At 34.3% G+C, this 25,486-nt stretch overlaps 1 protein-coding gene across 1 annotated transcript; it reads left to right on the top strand.

Annotated features, from left to right (window-relative positions):
- The first annotated feature begins 307 nt into the window (after positions 1-307).
- Positions 308-7,638, top strand: LOC131073919 (uncharacterized). The gene is made up of 5 exons (XM_058010429.2): positions 308-2,850; positions 3,620-3,831; positions 4,085-4,207; positions 4,325-4,519; positions 6,285-7,638. The coding sequence occupies exons 1-5, from the start codon at positions 1,812-1,814 to the stop codon at positions 7,491-7,493; spliced, it is 2,778 nt and encodes a 925-aa protein (XP_057866412.1). The 5' UTR covers positions 308-1,811; the 3' UTR covers positions 7,494-7,638.
- Positions 7,639-25,486: the final 17,848 nt, after the last annotated feature.

Genomic DNA, 25,486 nt, shown 5'->3' with positions numbered 1-25,486 from the left:
TTCGGGTCAATGAAGAAGGGAAGAACACTTGATTTAACATTTGTTGACAGAATGACTTGTGTCTGCCATTCACAATACTTGTTACAACGGCTTGACATTCAAAACAGCACCTCAAAATCCCACTCCTTGCATCATCCACGTCCCCTGCCGGAAGGAATAGACTAAGCTTTTTCATTTTTATTAGTTTAGTAGCCTACACTTCCATGTGCAGTGGGCCCTGCAACAACAGGCACTGTCTGGTAACAGAGTTATGGCCTGGAGTAAGAGCTTCTTGTCTTCAATCCTGGACAAAATTCCTCCACAAAAAGTAATTGAATACTACAACCCAAATAAGCCCTACTTTGCCATCTTTAGAGCTAACCCAAACATACAAATGCCAGTGGCCTACCCTGCTTTTAGTGTGTCTTTTGTTTCTATCTCCATTAGAATTCTCGCTTACATCCTATCATCATCATCGTCAAGTAAGTATCCGCCAACCCAAATCATATTCCCCACCATTTCTCCATTAATATATGTATATAAACAACCAGTGCCCACTTGAAAATCCCCACCACTTGAGCCGTCCCACACTTATTATGAACGTATTCATGGAACCACATCATCACACTCGAACACACTCTCATTGTTATTTTAATCATTTCAGAAGAAGAATCCAATCTCAAGACTATGTAGCACAGATGGTCTATCACATTACAACTTGAAATCTCTTCTACCCTTCAAAATTTTCTCTTGGAATTTGGAGTACCCACTGTCAATCGGCAAGCTTCTAAACATTCTACCCATCTTTTTGGATTCAACTGTAAGCCGTCAGGTAACTTTATAAGCAAAATGCTTTACCATGAGAATTGGAAATAGGTGCACCTAATAGTTCATACTGCTTTGTTTTCTTTAATGAAAGGAGGCTATGTGGATTACCTATTTAAGTAGTTTTCATCAGCAAAAGAGATTCTTTCTTTCAGTGCTTGGATCTGGTTGTCAAAACAGATGGTGGCGTCAGCTGCTGGTTAGTGGCACTGGCTACTGGAATATTATAGTGTCATTTACTGGTTTTCTTGTAAATTGTGCATAGACAAATGAACCTCTTTTTTCTAGGATTCAAACCCGATTTCCAATGTTCTTCTCCTGATTAACAGACAGATGAAAGCAACAAAAATATTCTTTTCTTTAGGTATTTCTGAGCTTTGAACAAGCTTGGTTCCAGTGGTGCTCTCACAGACTGATGAAAGCAACACAAATATTCTTTTCTCTAGGTAATTCTGAGCTTTGAACATGCTTAGGTTCTTTTAACTTTTAAGAGTACTCGTTTCAATACCTGCAGCTGGAGTGCACTTTAGATTACTTAAGAACGCTGAAACCGTATTACAGCAACTGGACTTCGATGATTAGAATAGTCTCACTAGCTATAGTTGAGTTTCTCAATAGAAGGGCTACTTGAAGAGTCCCATGGGATGATTATATTTTGGGGTTGTCTTTTAGACCAGATGTACACCATGCATAGAAATATTGGAATGAAGAATCCAAAGTGTTCAAACAGAGATTGTGAATGTGCAAAATCCTAGAAGTTATTTCGTCTGCTATCGACAAATAAACTTCAAAAAAATTGGTGATAATTTATTCTAAGCTTAACGAGAACTTCTTTGAGGACTTCGACTTTTTAAATGGTTGAAGAATCGAGATACTGCAAGTGCAGGTGTGGTTTTTTTCTTAAGGTTTTAGATTCAGCAGCTGCCAGTGGTATTGGTAAAATTAGGACCTCGAATGTCAAATTAAGGTTTTGAAGCCCTGTTAAAAGAAGTAATCCAGGGGGTGAAATGAACTCTCCTTTAAATCACAGAGTGATGTTACCATTACCTGAGATACAAGTTGCAGAAGATCGTGCTAGTAGTCTTGAAAGGTCTGATAGCATCCCACTGCATGCATTTCCCCTCCCTTTGCCTTTCGATCATAGGGAAAAGGCATGTGGTGAAGAAGGTGGAGATGATGAAATAGAGCCAACTCTTTATAAGAAGGTGATCTACATCCCCGACACATCTGAAGCATCTAATAAAGGAAAACAGCCTATGAATGATTCCAAAGAGGTTCCACCTTCTTCCAAAACATTTCCAGGTGAAATCTCGGAAGAACAGAAGCATGAACATGTAGAAAACATAAGAAACAGCAACAGAGGTAAAGCATGTTATAAAAGATACTTAAAGCACGGTACTGAAAAATGCCTGTCTTCCTATAAAAGGGAATGGACACACTGTTTTGAATTGGGAGTAATTGTTGCATCACATTACCTTCTTTGGGAAAATATTGTTTGGGGAATCCTTATGGGTGCATGGTTGCAGCAGCAAACAAGAGGTAAGTTGGGCTCCGTGGAAGTTTTCTCATCAAATCTGTTATGTGGGACTGCCTTTGTTCTCCTCGGAGGGCAGGCTCTTCTTGTTGTGGGGGTCAGTGCACCTGCCGTAATCTTCATTATATCGATTTCGAGTGCAGCAAACAGGTTACTAATTGATTTTCTTCCCTGGATGGGCTGGGTAGGCATTTGGAGTTCAGCTGTACTGATTATATTAGCAGTTTCAGGGGCTTGCAGGTGTATGCCAACAACAATCACATCTTTCACATGGGAAGCTATTCAGATTTTCACAAGCATGTCCTTCATATGGAATGCCATGGAAGAGATTGTCCACCTTTTCACTAAGAATATTAAATTGGACACATCCATGTTGTCTCTATGGCTGGCAACATCTTCGTTTGTGGTGTCTACCTTTCTTAGTAGGACAGGAAGTTTGAAATTTCTTAATAAGAAACTGTGCAGAGCTGTAGGCAACTGTGCTCTTCCTATAACCCTTTTGCTGTTCACAGGTATGTTCTTGGTACTCACTATCTGATTATCTTATTGGCTCCTCCAATAGTCGTCATTATCTTTATTATCTATTTTAAACTATCATATATATTATTTCGATTTTTTCTGGATTTAACTGTGTAGATTTTTTATTGCCAACGTTTTGAATCATACACCGTAATCCATCATCTCTTTCTCTCGCTTTCAACCCTGATGATGGATCATCGTGTTTGATTCGATACGTTGGCAATAAAAAATCTACGAGTCAAATCCAAAACTTGAAATGTTCAATATAATTTATCACTAGTTTCAGTCTTCACAAATTATGACCTAGAGGGACACCTGACTGAAATACAATGGCTAGTCAATGGCTGTTCAATGTCTGCTCTTACTTTGTTTTTCAGCATTTGGTGCAGTTTAACAAAATAAATTAACCTCACCAATAGAAACAATGTCCTACTGGTTTTTACGTTAGCTGTCGTACACTTTACAAAACCTAAGAAGATTCTTCAAACTTATAGTGTTCCCTGCCCCATTGGAGATATATTTCTGGCATACAGAGTAATTTGGTAGTCTAATATTTGTTTTTCCTTGTAGTTAGCATATTTTATTTTCATTTCTATATATGTACTGTTTTGCTTTCTGATATTTTATCAAATTCTGTCATCATTTTTTGTCTGGGTAATCATGACTATAGCAAAATATGTAATTTTGGTTCTTGGTCAATTTTGATTACTTCCTTCTCATCCTCGAGCTTGTTTAATCCTTTAAGGTTTTATCATGTCTCAGGTGTTACATATTTGCCTAAACTAGATCGTCTACAACTTCAAAGAGTTACATTCCCCCCAACTGGATTTCGAACAGATGGAGTAACTGAGCTTGGGAGTTTAGTGAGACTAAAGAGTGTTCCCTTGTGGGGAATTTTCTTGGCAGTTATTCCCGGGTTACTGCTTGCTTCCATGATATTTGTGGACCACAGTGCTGCTTCGATTTTGCTGCAAGTAATTTCCATTAATTTTGCAGTTCAAGCTAGTATGATTAATAATTTCTAGTTTTATAGATTAATCTGGCACTTTTGTGGTCCACAATATTGAGTGTAATCACTTAATTGGTCTCCAGGGCAATATATTGGCTGGTGGCATAGACAGAATCACATTAGAAGCCTCTAATTCAATTGCTCGAGATACTAATACACACAGAATATGAAAAAGGGGTGTAAATTAGTAAGATTAAAGTTTTTCCATTTCAATGCAGAATGAAATCAGCTCGGATTCAAGGAAGAGCAGATCAAGAAGCTGGGATATATGTATCGTAGCCTTACTTGTTCTAGTGTGTGGGATATTTGGGCTTCCTTTTTGCTACGGTCTTTTCTTTCAGGTAAAGTGCTCTAAACAAATCAAATATGACACCTTTGTGAAATCAGAAAATTGATGATTAGGCTTATTTACCGTGTTGAAAGATTTTAAACATTTCAGCTGCAATGTATGCAAACAGAGCCTAAAGCATGCCCAAGTTCTCACACACGACAAAAGCATTGATTTGGAAAGCCAGGAGAGCCAAAGTGAGATAAAAGTTCAGCGTATTTCAGGGCTTATTGCATCCTTGTTATCAGGCCTTGCACTTGTTCCAGGATTAAGTTGGCTAACTGCGAAAATTCCACTTGCAGTGGTTATTGGCTTGTTTTTAGAGGTAGAGTTTAAATAATTTCTTGAACCTGTCCACGGATTATCTTTACTTATTTCCATAAACTAAGTATAAGCTCAGATGGTACGACCTCATTGTTATTTATTAAATTTTGAATTGATAAAGGACTCAAACTCAAGACCATTCACAACAACAGAAGAGGTGTTCTTATTTGAGCTACCCGCCCTTTCATAACTACAGTTTCTCTCAACCTACGGTTGTACACCCTGTATCATGAAATACAATCAACAGGTTGCTTTATCACTGAATTCCTTGCCTTTTCAAGACTACACTCCCCTTCAATCTACGCTAAATTTGAAGTCCCAGACTTCTACTAATTCAAGATTGGCTGTTACATCATTTAAGAAAACAAAATTAGGTTAAGATTCAAATCCAAGATTAGCAATATGGCTGATGGTTTGTTATTCTACAATTGAGGTACTTTCCCTTTGAAAACTCAGCTTCTCTATATAAGTAATAACTTAGGACCACTGAATACCATAGTTATCATGAAAATTTCGATTTGTTCAGGAGGTAAAAATAATTCAGAAATTAGGAATCTTTAAAAAGGTTTGGAAAAATTTCTACAGCAATTGAAAATTCCAAATAGAAATGGACAAATCCCGAATACAACCAACTGGCTGTTCTACCATCAAGCTATTTACCTTTTCAGGCTGCCAGGTTCTGCTTCGATTGTGACCCCAGCTATTGTTCAAGCAAAGATTGAATATGGTACATATTGGAAAACATGAATATGGCAGGATACAAATCCAAGACCAGCAATAGGAATGATGGGTTGTTACTGTACAATTGGAGCACAATTGAGGCAGTTGCCTTTTCATGACTAAAGTTCTCTATATAAAGCATGGATTCAAAAGTAAAGAGTACTGAAAAAAACCAACTACTTGTTGTACTTTTGAACTACTAGCCTTTTCGTGACAACATTTGCTATCAAGCCATATACTACCTGTTCTCTAAACCCAAACATGCCCTGCTAGAATTCTAGAAAAGATGGACAAGCTAGAATTCAAAAGTAAGGCCAGCACAAATGGCAAACGGGTTGATGCTCTGCCAACTTTCTTTGCATGATTGTGCTTCGTTAATTCCCCTTTTCCCCTTTAAGCTGCAAGCTAGTTGACTTCATAGCTATTCTAGGGCACGCTAGGATTCAAACTCATGATTACCCAATATAGTGAATGGAATATTGTTGTTATCATTGAGATATTAGCTCTTTTATGATTAGTATCTTGCTAGCAGTGTGGCTTCAAGTTCAAAGTCAAGACCACTTGATACTTTCAAGTCTGTACTATAACATTAGGATACTTTGCCTTTAGAAAGAGATAAATAATTTAAAATGGTGAACATAAATCTGGGACCACCCAATACATTCAATGGTTGTACTAACCCTGCAACACTAGTTCACATATACGTCAAGCCTACTTTGACTTTGATATCATGTTTGAAAAACAAGCATGCCATGAAATGCAACCAAGAACACCCATTAGGGATGATGGACTACTGTCCAAACTGTGCGATATTATTAAATATCCAATTAGGGCTGATCAACTGCCTGCTCTACCAATTAACTATTACTTGTACATGTCATCTATTGCTGTTGTATAAGGATTTTCTTCTTGAATATGCTGTTATGTTTTACCATGTACGCTGTTGAATCCTGTTAGTAAAATTTTGGTCTTTTGTCTTGCTTTTTTGTGAGTGCTCTCCTAACATTACCATCTCAATCCTTGAAATATGGGATTTTTGTGTGCAGGTGGCCATGGAAGCTTTATCAAACTTGCATTTCATGAAGAACACAAGACTACTATTGACAGACCCATATATCTGCTCAGTCAATGGATCAACTCATTCCACTTCAATTCCTGCAATAAGAATCTACACTGCTATCCAGTTCACTTGTGCCCTTATAATCTTTGCTGCAAGCAGATCACCCGCTGCAATCCTTTTCCCCTTATTCATTCTTCTCATGATATGGATGCGCCATTGGCCACTTCACACCCTGTTCATCAAAAAGGGCCTCAACAAGATTGACAGAAAACTCTTCAACAACCAACCTACACCCATTAAGATCACTAAACTAAGGCTTAGAAAACACTCTTCTATTGAAGTCATGAATTCACATAACAAGGACAAAAGAAAAGCAATCATGCAGGAAGATATTCAGGCATCTGATCAGTCTCTACCTCAATGGAAGGATCTACCTGTTCTTCCCACCACAACCAAGCGGAGATTGAGAGAACGAAAAATTAGACGAAATAAACGTCTGAGGAGAACAACCACATCCTCTCTCAATCGTCGTTCACTTGAAAATCATGAAGAAGATCATGTTCACAGAGTAGTTCTGCCTCTTCCTTGTAGATATCAGTTGAAGAGGCCAGATATAACAAATTATGATGGTATAGAAGGAGGAGGAGGAGGATCATCATCATCCTTCGTATTTTCTGCATCAAAACCAAAATCACTAGTAAGGCAACTATCTCCACAGTTGATCCTCAACAAAAGGAAGAAGAATTCAGCCATCCAGAATCCAGTAGAAATGCATTCAAACATACTGTATGATCCTCATCCCCTACCCAATCCAAATGATGGTACAAGCCTTGGCCTCACAATTGATAATGATAATGAGGTGGTGGTGGACGGACAAGGGATCAGGCCTTATATTTCAAGGCCACCTTCTTCTTCTTCATTTGCTTCACCATCACCCTCACAAACACACAATGATAATAGAAATCATAATGCTCATATCAATAATGATATTGATGGTGTTCATGGGACAAGTACATTTCCTAGGCTCACCAAAGAAGATGTTTTTCCAGTTAATAGGAGAAGTGCTCTTGTAGAAGGTAGAATACAATCCAAGAAGTACAGTATTACAAATGGTGTGGAGAGTAGTAAAAGGTCTAGGATGATCTTAAATCAAGGGCGATGGCCATCTAATAAGCCAATGCCCACATCAAACTAGAAGGCCCCAAAAAGGCAAAAGTGTTTTGGTTGGTTTTTCGTTTGGATTAAATTTGTATATTTTAGAGGCTCCATTCTTCAATGGAATTGAATTTTGTAAATTAATGGGAAAGAAATAGAATTTATTTGTTGGTGTGCATCTCTTACTTCTCGATTTGTTATGAGATCGAAACTTTATGATTTGTTCGAAATAATATTATAAATATATATTTGAAAAACATATTCCCAATAATTCTATTATACTAAAATTGTCTTACACATTCAGCCCTTTTAATTTATGGTCCTAATAAGTTGAATTCAAGAATGAACTAGTTGAATTCAAGAATGAACTGATGGGTTAGAGAACATAACATAAGATGATTTGTTGGAGGATCCTCTATTTTAATGTCAAGTATGAATCCCTTTTCAAATGATTTTTTTTTTTGGGGGGTGGGGGTGTTCGGAATTAGTTGTCATGTGGCTGCTTAACTCGATAATTTGAAATCTTTCCCTATTTTGGTGGAGCAGCTATTGTTTAGGGATTAGAAATAAGCCATGGAAGAAAAGGGGGGGCTGAAAATAAGCAACATCTGCTTATTAAACAAAGTGCCATGTGGATCCACAATTTGCTTTCCCTCTTTTTTTAAAGATTTTATTTCTATTTTTTTTCAAATTGTAAGTGCACAAATTAGTATTAATACTATTAATACAAAGTTGAGATGTTTTGTTTAAAAATAAACAGCAAAGACTAACCAAAATAAGCTAAGCAGCCGCATGGGAACATACCCTTAGAGAATCCTCTATTGAAATGTTATGAGTTTTTTTGACAAATTTTTAGGTTATTAAACTAATATTTTATTACTGTATCAATTCTTTATTTACTATATTACTTTATTGATTTTGTTTTGGTTATTGCACATTCACTTATTGATAATTTTACAAAGAATAATCAATTTAGAAAGATTAAAAAAAACGTACACTATTATTTAAAATCATGGTAAAAGTATCTTAATCTTTTAGCTTTGTAAATTCTCCATCTTTCAAAAAAAATCTCAACATTGGAGATATGTTATAGTTGTCTTTTCTCAAATTTAAAATTATGTAATAGTATTTTAAATGTAGATATATGTTTTTATATTTGATTTCTATAATAGCTTTAATTAAGTGGAAATATGTTGAAAAAAAAATCTTTCTCAAATATTTTTTTGTTTTATTTAAATTATTGTATCAGTTATTACATTTCTCATGTTAGATTCATGACAAGAAAATAAATAAATATATATATATATATATATATATATATATATATATATATATATATATATATATATATATATATATATATATATATATATATATATATATATTGTATTAGTTATTACATTTATCATGTTAGATTCATGAGAAGAAATATTTTTTTTATTAATACTTTCTATTGAATAATTATTTTATTTTGTAATAGTAAGTAATAGTAATTGTAATGGTTGGAAAATTGGTGAATGATAGATCAAGAGGAAACTACCCTTTCCCTCAAAGAGAGATGCAAGTTTCACTATTGATTACCATTCAAGTATTTTTCACCATTACATTAGGAAAGGGAGGGGATAATTCACTAGACTCAATCTCTCCACACGAATATGGTAGATTGAATTCCGAATGAATTGAGAATGTTAAGTTGATCCCCTCTTCCTTTGTTTGATTTGAAAAGGAAATTGATTGAATTATGTAGTGCAAAAGTGACAAAGAATCGGTTATAATAACTTTTGATCAGAATATGGGATAAAGTTGTGCACCTAGATTTGACAGTAAAATGTCGAGACAAAGTCACCTTGCAAATTTGAGGAAAAGTTGTTTGGACCGTGGCAGGAGTGTACACGGTCCTCCGAAAAATCCGCGAAATGAAAAGGATTTTTTTGCCTCTGCAAATGAAGCCCGAATCTAAAAGTACAGTTGCGCACCTACAACCTACACACAGAAAAGAGAGGAAAATGACCCCAATTCTGGAATTAACCAAGTAATGAAAGAAAGTACTTGCAAGTAAATGTAAATGAAAGACTGAATTGTAAATCACCTCAAGGGAGATTGTAGTAGCAATGTTGATAGAAATTCTTGTGTGAAATTGTATGTTGGAATCAATCTCCTCTTCAATGGTTGAATCCTTGACTTGAATGCAACACCTAGTCTTGAAGGGACACTTGAGAATGCTCAATTCTGAAAAAGAATGCTTGAATGCTTGATCGCTTATGTAACTTGATTCTCTCCAACTTCGATCTCTCCACCTTATGCAAATGAGAGAACGAATGCCCCTTAAATACATGTTGGTGGATTTGAATTTCATCACGGGCTGACATCAAGACAGTTTCCCGCTCGAGGCACAACCCACAAGGCATGCTCTAGGAAGGGTCCTGCCCTAAAATAGGGCAAGGACAGTGGTGTAGGAGCACCTAGTTGAGTAAAACTCTCCTTCTTGAGTATTTCATGCTTTCATGTTTTGTAATGTCTTGTGGTAGGTTTGTGATGTTGTTTTAGGTTTTTGTGTGTCTTGTCATATGGTTTTGATCCCATTTTGTACTTGAGAGATCAAGTTTTGTCTTTCTAGTCTTGAGTTGTCAAGTTTTGTCTCCTAGGCCAAAAATGGGTAAGTTTGTGAGAAGTGCCTTATACGCTTAGGAATACTTGTGAAAGCATTGAGACATGTTGTTAAAGTGATTTCAAGCATGTTTAAGTGTTTAAGAGAGTTGATGTAGTAAAGGGGAACAAAAATGACATTTTGTGCAACAAAAGTTGCCCACCTTGTTAAAAAGTTGTCATTTTAAAGTCATAAATGTACAAAAGCAATCCTACAGCAATATGTCCGTATAGGACATCATAACTAACTCAAAAAACCTTTAAATAGACCACCCTCTTCCTTGTATAGGGTTGGCAGATGTGAAAAAAAGACATTCTAATAAAAGAAGTGCAATTTTTGGTTTTTATGGCAATTTGAACTTGTTTTGATGCAACAGTCCGTACTAATCTGATCTCTTCCATACTGTACTTGATGGGAAGTATTTTTGGTGTTGATTCAAAGCAATTAATGTAGTTGGTTCCTTATTCTTTCTTTGAGAAGAGAGTTGTGTTTATTTACTTCAGTTTTGCTACTCCTCTGCCCTGTCAAGGTTTGTGCTTCATGATGGGTCAACTTGACTAAAAACCTCATTGGGCTCCCATGGAGAGACTTGGTCAAGTTGATGGAAGTCTATACAGTGTATATATCTTCTTGTTTGGCCAGGGTTATGCACAAGGAGTTTGTGTGAGATCCTACTAGGCAAGTTAAGTGAGTACTTGGCTACTAGATTGAAATTATGAGCAAAATGTTGTTCTCAAAGTCTATTTGAGATAACAATGTTGGAAAAAGGTCTACACCTTCCCTATGAGTAATTTGAAGCAAGTTGGAGCTCCATGAGAAGCTATCTTTCCCTTGAAAATCATAACAAACAATTGGGGCAGCGGGTTCCCTGTTTTTGGAGATTTAAGTGGTTTTGGCACCAAATTTGTCTTTGTCCCTTTCCATGTATGGAGACCTAGCCATATGTGTTTAATATAGGGTTAACTTACTGTTTTAAGGTTTAATTATGCTATGGTGCAGGCGGTTTTGAAGTCCTAAACCTCTGCTACGCAATAAAGACAGTGAAAAATAGTGAAATTAGTGAAAATGATTGTTTTTGTCATCTTCTACAACTAGTTTGCTAAGTGTTTGTCAAAATGACAAGTGGTAACTGTTGGATAATGTTCTCCAAGGTGTGGCAGGGCCTAACTTTCAGTCTAGGGCCTTGGTTTGGGGAGGAGTTGTGAATCTAACTTTGCAAGCTTCAAAACCCTCACTAAACCCTACATTTGTGCCCAAAATTGAGGACAATCACTAAACCTTCTTCATGGAGCCTAAGACCTGGAAAATCTTGGAGTATAGACCTCATGAACATCATCCAAGACAATTTTTTTGGTGGAGTTACCCATCGTTGAGCTAGGGAGCAAAAAAGTGTCAATTAGCCCTCCATGGGCTAGAAGCCTTTTTGACTGCAAGATTACACTTTTCAAGAACCCGATTTGTTTGGGTTTGGTAGAACTTGAAGAACCTTTGGAAAAATATCTAAGGACATTGAAGGACATCCTTCCACCTTCTTGACAGTATGACAGAGACTTTTGGGGGTTGAGTAAGGAGAGCAAAAATGCTTAAGTGACTACAAAAATGTATATGATCAAAGACAAAACTTTTGCCTAACTTCTTGGAACTTGTGGAGGAGTTTGCCTTGACTTAGAGCAATAGGTCTGGATGCCTAGGAAGTAGGGTTTTGAGTTAGAGTATATTCAAACAAGGAGGAGTGGATTGAGCAAGGGTATGAGCCTACACAAAGGGTGGATGTTGGAGAAGTTATGCATGAGAAGCTTAGTATTATAACCTCAAATTGATTTTGCAAACATATAAAATAGTCACAAACAAGCCTTTTGGAAACTTGTTGAACCTTGAGACCTAATTAACCTTATTGAGCTCTTTTCTAGCAATCTCCCTATTAGACAGGGGCGCCACACTCTTGTCCTGGGAGGACAAGGGCACCATGCCCTTGTCCAAGGGGGGGCAGTGGCACCATGCACATGTCCTACCCCTTTCTCCAGGGCAAAATGCAGTTGGGGTGATGCAAAGGCCAAGGAAGAAGTTGTTTTCGCAAGCTGAGAAATCTACGATCTCTTATCAGACTAGAGGATTCGAGTTCGCATGCGTGAGGACCCTAATGCAGTTGAAAATTGCTAGGCTCACAATTTTACGACACTACAGTAATATAATAAATATTTTTCTTAGGTGTAGATTAAACCCTATTCATAACTCTATATCAAATCATAACCTTAATATTGAAAAAAAACTCATTTTGAACCATAATCCTAATTGAACATTTAACCAAATTAAACACCAACACTAAACAAATCTAACCTTAGCCCTAATCACAACCCTAAACCATATGAAACATTAAGACTAACCTTAAAGCCTTAAACCAAAATGAATCCTTGCCCTAACTCTAAACCAAATGTAATTCTAACCCTCAAACAAATTATTAATCCTAAAACTAACACTAAAATAAATTAAATCCTATTCCAAATATTGAATGTTGACCCCAAACAAGATTAAACCCTAATCCTAAACCTAATTGAATATTCTACCAAATAAAATTGTAAGATATCATAATAAGTATAGCTTTTTATACCTTAAATTAAACTAATCAAATTATTAATATAATTTTTATAATAACTTAAATTTAAACAAATTAAATTAATTAAATAATATAATTTAGCAATTTAATAATTAAATCAAATAAATTAAAGTAAACTAAATCAAATAAATTAAATTAAACTAAATTAAATAACTTAAATTACATGAATTAAAATATTTAATACTATAATATTATATAAATAGTAAACTTAGTTTAGTATTTAATTCTAAATTGAATTGAATGCTAAACCTTAACTTAATTTAAGACTAAACCAAACTAAACACTAACAAAAATCAAATTGAGCCATAAACAAACCCATAACAAAATTTTAAACCACAACTCTAACCTTGCACCAAATTGAACCCTAACCATTAACCTAATAATTTATCTTTAATTTTATTTTTTTATTATTTTTTTTTATAAAAGTGGTAGAAACCACTAAATTTTATTAATTATAAAATTTTTACAGTCCTGTTTCAAAGAGCACTGATAGGAAAAAACCAGGCAAAGAAAACCTTTGGTCTTGCTCATTAAATCCTAAAAAACTATATAGTCTCCAAAGATATTAGCATGAAAGTACAAGGAGAGTATATGATTCAACCTCAAGCCCCACCAACCAGACAAAAAATTCACCCAAACCTAAACCCAGATACCATAAACAAAACCCAACCAATACAAAATGATATGGGGCCAGATTCAAAAAGATTCTGCAAATGGAGTTAGAAAATACGAGCAAGAAATCCTTCAAGGATGATGAAACCATTCAGTGGTTCCTTCATCTAGAAGAGATGAGACCACATAATTAATTGCATCTTGATTGTCAGGAGCAAGCACCTGCAAAGGCACCACCATGCTTGGGAGGGAGACAACTATAGCCATAGACTCAAGAAGATAGTGCAGTCCTAAAAAACCATTCAAAGTAGTAGACAGAGTAACCGACGACACATGCTCAAAAAAGACTTCAAAAGAAAACACAGTATCATCATAGTTATTAGAAATCAGCCCTCCTTTAATTACAAAAAGTAATTCCCCATGCCAACCGTTAGATAGAAGTTGATGCAGAGATAAAAACCACCATAAGGAAAGTCACCAAAGTCAAAATGATAAGAAGACAAAGCATGATCCAAATCAGAAGCAGAGTAGAAAGAAGAGTGCAATAATATGTCTAATAATGCCCGAACCAAAGCAATATCCATAAGCAAATCCATACAAATAGTAACAAACCAAGAAGCCACTTCAACAAGAAAAACATTAATATTTATCTTTAATTTTGACAATTTGACTCTAAACCAAATTGTACCATAATATTAACACTATAGGTCAATTAAATCCTAACCATAAACCAAATTTAACCTTAACCCTAAAAACAACCTTAACCATGATCAAACAATAAACTCAATTCAATTGTAAACAAATTCTACCCTAAACCAATCTCAAGCTTCAACCTATACAAAATTGACCCTAAACCCTAAATCAAATCTAACTATTAACCAAATTAAATCTTAATCCTTATCCTAATTAAACACTAAAGTAGATTGAATCCTAATCTTAAATAAACACTAAACTAGAGTGAACCCTAATCTTATATGAACACTAAACTAGATTGAACTGTAACACTAAATGTAATTGTACCCTAACCTTAATACTAAATAAAATTGAACACTAACCTTGAACCTCACATTAAAGTTATATTACAAATAAGGTTATAATTTAACAATAGCTACTATTATATTAGCATTAAAGTTTTGGTAAAATTAGGATTAAAATTTAATAATGGCAACATCTCAATTTTAATTTTGATTTAACTTAATTTTTCATATATATTAAGATAATTTTATTAAAGTTAAAATGCCTCAATTATAAAATTATTTATTCTTTAAAATTATTTATATAATTAATTAGAAATAAATTATTAAACTTATAAATATAAGTTTATTTATTTAAATTCTTTTTTTTTTTTATCGTGGCGGATGCTACATTAATTTTTTTAAGAAATTGGTATTGTAAATGATTAATACGCTCCTTAGTTACAATTGTGCAAATACCTTTAGGGATAAACATAGGTGTAGAAATTTGATGTCCAAGCCTCTCTTTTGTTTACTCCATTTATATGTACTAGTTTGATCCTATTGATTCATTATAATTAATTAATACAATATAAATTGTTAATTCCTTCTATTTGCAAATTGTTTGCTAAAATACATATTCAATTACTATTACAAATCTACAAGACAAGTACTTGCCACTACATGACACTTGTTAAAGTATGAATTCCTTCTAACTTTTAGAAAAATAAAAAAGTTGGGCTTGTGTGGAATTAATATAAATGGCAAGTTCAAAAATTCTAGATTCTATTAGTGTTTGCTTGTTTATTAGGTTTCACAAATAAACATTTTGAGTTGTTTTTTAATCGATTGATTCAAAAGAGAATGGGGCACTCCTATTTTCAAAAGGTTGTTTTTACAATTTCTATTAATTTTCAAAGGTTGTCTTTGTAACTCTCTTTTGTCTTAATAAATTTAAATTGTGTAGAGGATAAAATAGGGTCATATGTATAATTCAAGATCGGGTATATAGAAAAAAAATGTAAGTTTACCTTTACAAAATGATATAAATGAAATATACAAACATATATTATATGAGTTCTTAATATTGATTACATCACTCAATGGTTTCTATAGATGCTTTCATGCCTTTAACTTTTACAATCATTTTTTTTCATAATATTTTACTATTAATTACTCAAACACAAACCATAAACAACATTTAAATTAATTATAACTTAACACTTTGGATCATAAACCTAACAAACCTCCTAATTCAAAGGGGACTAAAAGATAATTTGGAGCATCCATCAATTCGACTCTCCTAACTACTTTCTAAAATTGATCTTCTATGTCTTGGTATTGATCAAGTAGTGTTGGAACCTATATGCAACCTCCTATTGTCTAACCCTTTTTACCACATTCCTATTTGAGCAACATTTCTCAATCTTGTACATCTAATGCCCCATGTCGTTTCCTCTCATAGTTTGATAAGTCATTGCCTCTTCTTGACAATACCTAATATGACCATACCCAATTTCTTCAATCAACATGTGTTTGGCCATATGTAACACATATAATATGAGCAAGTTACTTTATTACCCAGGTATAATGATCATTGTCATCATGGTTTTTTGTACCAATAGCTCCTAGCCGCATCATCTACCAATGACCATCTCCTTGACCACATATCAACAAACTTCACTTTGCCTTCACTTCTTTGGCATAAGAAGCACATATCAAAAGCCTAAAACACTCAACAATCGATCATAAAGATCTATTTTTTCTCCTATTCGTAAAGAGGTAGAAATAGAATAGCATCTCTACCAAACCACTACTTTGCACAAATGCTCAACAAAAGAAAACTAAAATTGAACATTCAAAACATACTACAATACTAAATTGAAAATCATGCCACTAAATTGAAAAGCAAACCATCAACTCACTAAAAATGTTATTCAATCATTTCATCCATTCTCTAAGAGAGAAAAGAATGGTCCTCCAACCTCCATTACAATACCATTATAATTAGAGTTTATAAGCATCTTCAAAAAAGCAAGATTCCTCTTTGGAATGCAACAAAATGAATAGAGGTTTTTTTTCTTTGGTTTCTTCTTTAAAGTACAATCATTAGGTAAATGCATAGAAATGGTATACAAAAGGGGGTAAAAAATGACAATTTTTTTCTTGAATTAGCTAAATTTGAATTTGGACAAGTAATTTGAGAATCTGAGATGTATGTACTCAACATGTTAAGATAATATGACAAGAATGATAATTGTCGTACTCTAAATCTAGTTTGTAAACTACTATTTTTTAAAAAAACTAGTGAAAATTAAGATGGTGAAATGTTGCATGCACACAAAAGTGTTCGTATTTTCTCACTAAAATATAACATAGTATCTGGGGTGCACCTCCTATTTTTTGTTTTTGCATTTAGTATTTTTGAAAATCAATTGACAAAATTATAGTTAAGAGTGAGTACTAGAATTTGATTTATAATTTTCTTTTAATGTGTAAAGAATGAAGTATAGAGTAATCATATATTTTATTTTTCAAAATTTGATTAGCAGATCAAAAATTATAAAGAAAAACAATACACATGTATCTAAGGAATATAAAAACACAAGTAAATGAAATTAAAAATAAATACGTTAAAGTATTTCAAATAAAAAATACGTAATTAAAAAAACAAAAAAGACATGCAACATTTTGGTGGTAATTTTATTAAATATTATTAAATACAATATGTAAACTTCATAATGTAGAAGTTGAAAAACTCTATTGAAGGTTAAAAAACTCATGAAATAGAAGCAAATTAATAGTCCAAACCTTTAGGCTTCTTGTCCAAACGTGTTCCAACAGAAAATGGGTAGAAAAAAATTGTTTACAAAATGAAAATGGATTATGAAATGTTCTTATCTTATAAAATGGAGAAGAAAAAAATGTTTACAAAAAGTAAATATCAAAAATTGTAGAAATTTGAATGTTTCAATGTTTGTTAATTAAGTTTCAAAAAGCATATTTAATGTTGAATTATAATTATTTTTCAATATGATGTGTAAACATGTTTACAATCTTCAAAATAATAAAAGATCATTGTTTTGAGGTAGGGTGTTGTTATGCAATATTTATTAAGCAACCACTCTAAAGAGATCTTGTGCAATGAAAACAAAATTTAATATAATTTATTACTATTAAGTGATATATAATCACGATCCATAATGTTTAACAATAATAGGTATATCTAATACATAACTACTTGTCAAATGATAAATCATTAAAAACAAAGGTAAACCCTCAATCTACAAGTTAAATATTTGACTAGCCCATATAAAATTAATCTAAACTATCCACTAGACCTAATATGTCTTCCCAAGGGCTATGCAATTTGAAAGTCAACTGTAACTTAAAACAATAATTATATCATAATATCATGGATCTACTTCTAGGTGTGATCTTAATGGGCTATAAATCTTGATGATGTCATGCTTCATTTGTGTTACTTTGGTTTAAGAAATCCATAATTGACGCTCTTAATGACTTTGTAAAACTATATTTTTCTCTTAGACTCTAATTCTATATGTATGTATGTACACACAAACACACACACATCCATTATTCTTATGGTGCAAAGAAAATATACATTGGTTTCTTCTATAATTCATTCTATACATATATTCATTGCTCCTAAGATTCTCTATAATGCATGCCTTTATGAATTTTGCATCTCATGGTGATAAGGATGTCAATATATCTCAACCTATATTTTTTTTTTTTATTTTTACTTTGACTCTCTAGTGTTGTCTCTAACATGCTCCTTTAATTCTTTAGTGAAGGAAGGGTATGGACATTCATATGTAATTCTTTAGGCTCCCCTTAATAAATTTTTTTATCTTCTCCTTTGAAAATGTTGCTTATTCCGTCATTTACTAAGTTGTTGATCCCTATTAAGATCATCCTCTATAGTACTTTCCTTCAACTCCATTATTCATTTTTTCTAATCCCTTGTTTGTTATATTTTATGCCCATTAGATGTATTGAGATATGTAATGACCAACTTGGACATACATGTAATCCTTGGGTTATTTGTTTGAAAGTTCATATAATTAATAATTATAGTATTAATCATTATTATTAGGGTAAGAGAAACACAATATTCTAATGGTGTTATTTATTGAAAGTCGCGAATAAATGTTAATTGTGATAGTGTGAGTTTTGTTCTTGTTATAAGATTTACGAAGGCTTCCCCCTCAAACTGACTCAATTTAATAATAATTATTTTTCTCTTAGTTCACTTATATGTGTTGTGTTAAACTCTTATTTCCACTTCAATTTAACTATTCCACTTTTGATATATGAGTTCATTAAATATCTCAAAAGATAACCGATGACATTAAGATGTTTGTGTTGGACACTCAACCCATGAATCTCAATTATTTGACACTTATATCCCTGATTTGTATGAAATTATAAATGGCTAAGTGCAAGAAATTGAGTTAACATATCAATTAACATTGATTGATGTATCAATTGACATATATTTAGAAACTTTATAAATATCAATTTTAACATTTATTCATCAATATTTCAATTGATAATAAACTACATGACACCTATGCCTTTTTGATGCAAGAGCACCGGTCTAGTTCTTATCAGTTGAGTAGTTTTCAGTGGAATTGCTTGAGAGCTTGGCATTTCATCATATTTGAGTGTGTAGCATTATGGTTTTGGGTTTATTCCCTTGTATTCATGGTCCTTATCATGTTTGAGTTTCATAGCTTTTGGCTTTGTTACCGGTTGTAAGAAAATTCTAGTATTGTCTTGGTTGGTGTGTTCTTGCTGATTATCTTGCAGTGTGTTGAGCGAAGATGATTTTAGGTTGCAGATAATCTCCATGACTTGCGGATCATTGGAGATGATGTTTTGGGCCTTGGTCGGTATTCTCGGAGGGTTGTGCATCGTTTTGTGTTTTGGAGTGATTGAGCCGACATGTTACCGTTACACGTTTCCTGAACCGGTTGGTCTTTTGGCTGACTTGATTAAGTTGTAATTGTTTGTCTTTGGGCCGACTTGATTAAGTTGTAATTATTTGTGGGTGGTATATATATGGAGCTCTGTGAATCATTTGAGAGAGAACGAAGGAAGTCACATTAGAGGAGTTTGATCATAGAGGACACATCATAGAAGTCAGATCGGTGAAGTTAGAAGATTGAAGACAAAGCATTGATATTGGGCGAAGATTTGGAACCTGCTAGATTCTGATCCGGTAGGACCGAGGCCAGAAGGTCGAGGTCCGGATTGGGATTGAACCAATAGACTAATTCCTGACAGCCAATTTGTTATGAAGATGATCTACAGACCTTGTAATTGCATTGTAAGAATTAATTGTATCCTAGAATGCGTTCCAACATGTGGCATGTGTAATTCTTCCGTTTGTAATAAGATTCATTCACATTGTTTACCGATGATGTCTTCTGTGTTGTTACTGGTTGCTCTTTCTATTGTTTCTGGCACCTTGCCACCGGTTACCGATATGCTTTGCGTGGTTTATATGTTAAGCTGCAAGGTTGGGTTGTCCTTCATTGGACTTCCCTACTTTGACTGTGTCACTTTGTCTACACCATCATTATGTAGGTTTTATTTCTCCTCTACAAACTCTCACGTGCCACTCTGCATTCTTCCTTTTTGTTGTTGTTGTGCCACTCACTCATTCCATTCTTCCTTCTCTTAATCACTGCAAAGTTTTTATGTTTTTATTTAATTCTTTGTCTTCCTCTCTTTCTTTCTAGTGTGCCCACCTATTTCTATGAATTCCCCTTTGACTTTAGTTTTATTTTCAAAAATGACGTTTGATATTCCAAAATCTGGATTTTCTTCTTATCCACTCATGCCCCTCATTTCTCTTGAGCAATGGTTTAGAGGTTTTGAGAAGGTAAATTTTTTGTATTATGGGATTATTGGGTTAGTGCAAGATCAAGGGGGGCCAAAAAGTGGTGATGTGAAAAAAATAGCCTTCTTCACTCGCCTAAAAATGCGAAAATCCGTGTTGACTTTTTGCTTGGCCTGGGTGTCAGTACACCTTGGCTTGGTAATTACCTATGCAAATCGGATATCCGATAAAATCAGATATCCGATTTTTATTTGTAATTTTAATTTAAAAAATATATTATATATTACATATTATATAATATATAATATATTATTATATTATATAATATATATAATGTAATAATATAATAATATATTATATAATACGTATTATATAATATATTACATTATATTATATATATTATATAATATATAAGATAATATAATATAATATGCATTATATAATATAATAACATATTATATAATATTTTTTGTATTAAGTATCATAGAACAATTATAAACTTATTACAAATACCAGTGCCTTTCGAGCAAGCTTATTACAAATACTAGCTCCTTTCGAGCACCAAACTAGAAACAACAATTGGAAGACCAAGGGTCACAACTTAGAAATCCACTTTAAACAATGTGACAAATACAACCAATGGAAGACCAAGAGTCACAACTTAGAATTCCACAAAGATGTCCCTCTTGGGAGTTGAACTTGGGTCTCCACATTGAGAACTCAATGCTTTAACCAACTAAGCTCAACCCCTTGGACAATATTATATTATATTATATATTATAATATATATAATATATAATTATATTTTATAATATAATACAATACGTGTTATATAATATAATAATATATTATATAATATATTATATAATATATTATTATGTTATATATGTTATTTTAAAATAATTTAAGTATAAAAATTGGATATCTAATTTTCTGAGACAAATATATTTCGACAGTGATAGCCCGTGAGTCATTTTTAACTCACGGGTTGCGTGATTTTATTAAAATCTGATATCTGGTGTTTTGGCAAAAAATTGCTAAAAAATAAATTGAAAGGTAAGAATTTTATTGTTTTCAATCATTTTCATTTATTTTTTGTATTTTTTGTTAATGTTTATTTGATTTTTCATTGAAAACATGATTTTTTTCATGAAAACTAGGTTTTTTAAAATCAAATACCTAATTGTTTAAATTTGTTAACTAAATTTAATTGTTTACATTCAATTAGGTTAAAAATGGGGGATAACAATGAAAACATTGACCAACCACAACTGCAACAACCAAACCCTCATTTTCCAAACCCCCCCTCAATTGAGGATTTGATTGCACAAAATTTGAATGAATTGAGGGGGATTGCAGAAGTATATCGTAGGATCCCTCGTCTAAACCCAATGTTTGATCCTCTCACGTCGATCATAAAGAGTATGGAAACCATGACTGAGGAGCACAATGCCACCCTTTTGTGACGAGGTTGTATGAGGGAAAAATATGCAGATGGCTTGTCATATAAGGATATCAAGGATCTCGAGATATCCAAAAGCCGCTATCGCTCATTGTTTGTCAATCCCCGCACTGGTCAACCCGTAGATCCCAAAAAAACAAAACTTTCTATTAAATGGTGCACAAATGATGGTATTGTGAAAAACTTTTGGGATCGTTGGTGGATGGTTTTTGACAAACCACCCAACAACAATCTTGATATCTCTTTCTATTTCATAAAAAAATTATATGCTGAGTTTGTTTTACACAAACATGTGAACTACTTTGACATCCAACCTTTCCAAGGTGTAGGTTTAGGTATGCCCCGAAATAGACCTGGGGCAGTCAGATTAGTCCAGGGCCCATATGTCCCCCCTCCTCCTATTGATCCCCCACCTACATTGCAGCATCCTGATATCATTTGTGAGGCTGCTTCACGGACCATATCGGCTATTCTCTCTTTGAGTAGCCTTTTGGTTTCTCAGGTCGGGTCAGTAGCTCAGCCTACTCTTGAGGGTAGTGGTGCATCTGGTGGCGTTGACACGTCATCCTTGGCTCCACACATATGCGTGCCCCATAGTTGTGTCATGTGTGGGCACTTATGCTTGGGTCCAGTTGGACAGCCTGTTGATCCTCCTGTGGACAGTGCAGATTATGAGGTGCATGAGATGCATGATGCACCAGATATTATTACACAAACTGGAGGATACCCTGGGGAGTCCTCACATGCTAGAGGCGAGGAGGCACTGTCATCATACATTGATGATGTAGTGGTAAGATTTGTATTTTCACAGTTCATGTTATATTTTAATAAAATATTTATAATCTAGATAATATTAAGTAATAATTTTTATTTACATGGTCTATTTAACAATTGATGATTGAGGAGGGGTTGAGACAGATTCAGGAGGGCACCTTGTCAGCCATTTCATTTGGCCTTGATAGCTTGACGGTACATATATTATTGCACCTAATCATTTGTATTTTATTGTACATACATGCTCATCATTTATATTGGTATTAATTAGATTATGTAGTAACTTGCATGTATATCTTATTTTACTCTTGTAGGGCACAAGCAGCACGAGTGCAGGGCAGTGTGATTTAGGATCTGGTAGTGTAGTTGGAGACAAGGGAAAGGTAATTGAATGCAAATATGATTGAATGAATAGTTTAAATAACTTATAGTGATTATACATGTCTAGACATAGATTGATAGTTTCATATACTTGTTGTGTATATATAAAGAGATTCTCGGCTTCACATCCTTGATGACTACACCCAGTATACCTGAAGAAGAAGAAGAAGAGATGCCTCGAGTAGATGTGTGTTTATTTTATTTTTTGATTAATAGATATAATTTGTTATTACCAGTGACAATTATATGCTAACTTGTATCAATGTCATGTTTCTGAACATATGTAGGTTGTGTATGAAAATATTCAAAACATACCTCCTCTACTGAAGACATACATCAAGAGTCCTGCAAAGTTGAAGAGAAAACGTGGAGATGAGGTAAACACGAATAACTCAATTATAGTTCATTTTTATGTTAACTTTTTGAATGTGAATTATATAATATAACTAATATTAATCATGGTTTGTTTTTCTTGTGTAGGATCCTTCAAAGCCAAGCAGTGCAGCGAAGAGGATCGATTTTGATGATCCATCAACAACTTAGGATGTTATAGATAGTTTTGTGATGCTTACATGTCTAGTTGGCATGTATATTTTGTATATGGACATACATTCACGTATTTAGACACACATTTTGTTTCAATTGGCATTTATGCCATATTTGTGTATGGACATATATTTGTAATCATTTGACATTTTTATATATACAGAAGTTGATATTCGATCATATAAATTGTTGCTCATCTATGCGTGGTGTTATCATGGAAATCTTTAATCTTCATTCCAATAATTAACAATGGTTAATAATGATTATTTAATGAACAATACAATTCATTTCATTTCATCGTAAGTGTTGTTTATATAACGAACAATATAATTCATTTAATGAACAATACAATACAATTCACTTAATGAACAATACAGTTCATTTGATCAACAATACAATACAATTCATTTAATCAACAATACAATACAATTCATTTAATGAACAATACTTGATACAATTCATTATTACCCTATGCATGGTCCTATTTTTACCCCCACCTCGGTCGAACGCTCGGGGTTTTATTAGGGCAACAATTTTTCAGTTGGCGAAAAAACCATCAATCTCACTCAATCGAATGTTGTCGTGTGGCCAATTTCTCGTTCAGCTCGTTGCGATAACGAACTGTCGACTCCGACATATCTAGTTAGGAATTATTACCCTATGAATGCTCCTATTTTTTCCCCCCCACTCGATCGAACATTCAGGGTCATACCCTACCAGCGTCGTCCTTTGAGCGCCCTAAGTGCTCAAAATTGTCAAACTTTGATGGGCCCTAACTCAGAATCTGTGGCACCTGCAAATGATCTATTTGAACCTATGGGGCTACAAGAGGGGTCCCTACAAAATCTTATCATGGTTTTTCAATTTTCCCTATGATTTTATTAGGGCAACAATTTTTTGGTTGGCGAAAAAATTGTCAGTCTCACTCAATAGAATGTTGTCACGTGGCCAATTTCTTGTTCAGCTCGTCACGATTACAAACCATTGGCTCCAACATGTCCAATTAGGCATTATTACCCTATGCATGCTCCTATTCCCCCCCCCCCCCCACTCAGTTGAACGCTCGGGGTCATACCCTGCCGACGTCGTCCCTGGAGCACCCTAAGTGCTCAAAATTATCAAACTTTGATGGGCCCTAACTCAGAATCTGTGGCACCTACAAACAATTCGTTTGAACCTACGGGGCCACGAGAGGGGTCCCTACAAAATCCTATCTCGGTTTTCAATTTTCTCTATGGTTTTATTAGGGCAGCAATTTTTTGGATGGCAAAAAAATTGTCAATCTCACTCAATCGAATGTTGTCACGTGGCCAATTTCTCGTTCAGCTTGTCACGATGACAAACCATTGGCTTTGACATGTCCAGTTAGGTATTATTACCCTATTCATTCTCCTATTTTTCCCCCCCACTCGGTCGAACGCTCAGGGCATACCCTACCGGCGTTGTCCCTTGAGTGCCCTAAGTGTTCAAAATTGTCAAACTTTGAGCCCTAACTCGGAATTTGTGGCACCTACAAATGATCTGTTTGAACCTATGGGGCCACAAGAGGGGTCCCTACAAAATCCCATCTCGGTTTTTCAAGTTTCCCTATGGTTTTATTAGGGCAGCAATTTTTCGGTTGGCGAAAAAGTCGTCAGTCTCACTCAATCGAATGTTGTCACGTGGCCAATTTATCGTTCAGCTCGTCGCGATGATGAACCGTCAGCTTCGACATGTCCAGTTAGGCATTATTACCTTATTCATGCTCCTATTTTTTCCCCCCACTCGATCGAACGCTCGGGGTCATACCCTACTGGTGTCGTCCCTTGAGCGCCCTAAATGCTCAAAATTGTCAAATTTTGACGGATCCCTAACTCAGAATCCATCACACCTGCGAATGATCAGTTTGAACCTACGAGGCCATGAGAGGGGTCCCTACAAAAGCCTATCTCAATTTTTCAATTTGCCCTACGGTTTTATTAGGGCAGCAATTTTTCGATTGGCAAAAAAATCATCAGTCTCACTCAATTGAATGTTGTCGCGTGGCCAATTTCTCGTTCAGCTCATTGCGATGATGAACTGTCGACTCTGACATGTCCAGTTAGGCATTATTACCCTATGCATGCTCCTATTTCCCCCCCCCACTTGGTCGAACACTCGGGGTCATACCTCACCAGTGTCGTCCCTTGAGCA

This window comes from Cryptomeria japonica, chromosome 9 (genome assembly GCF_030272615.1).
Source record: "Cryptomeria japonica chromosome 9, Sugi_1.0, whole genome shotgun sequence".
In the NCBI taxonomy this organism is placed as follows: domain Eukaryota; kingdom Viridiplantae; phylum Streptophyta; class Pinopsida; order Cupressales; family Cupressaceae; genus Cryptomeria; species Cryptomeria japonica.
This window is presented reverse-complemented; position numbering and strand designations above follow the sequence as displayed.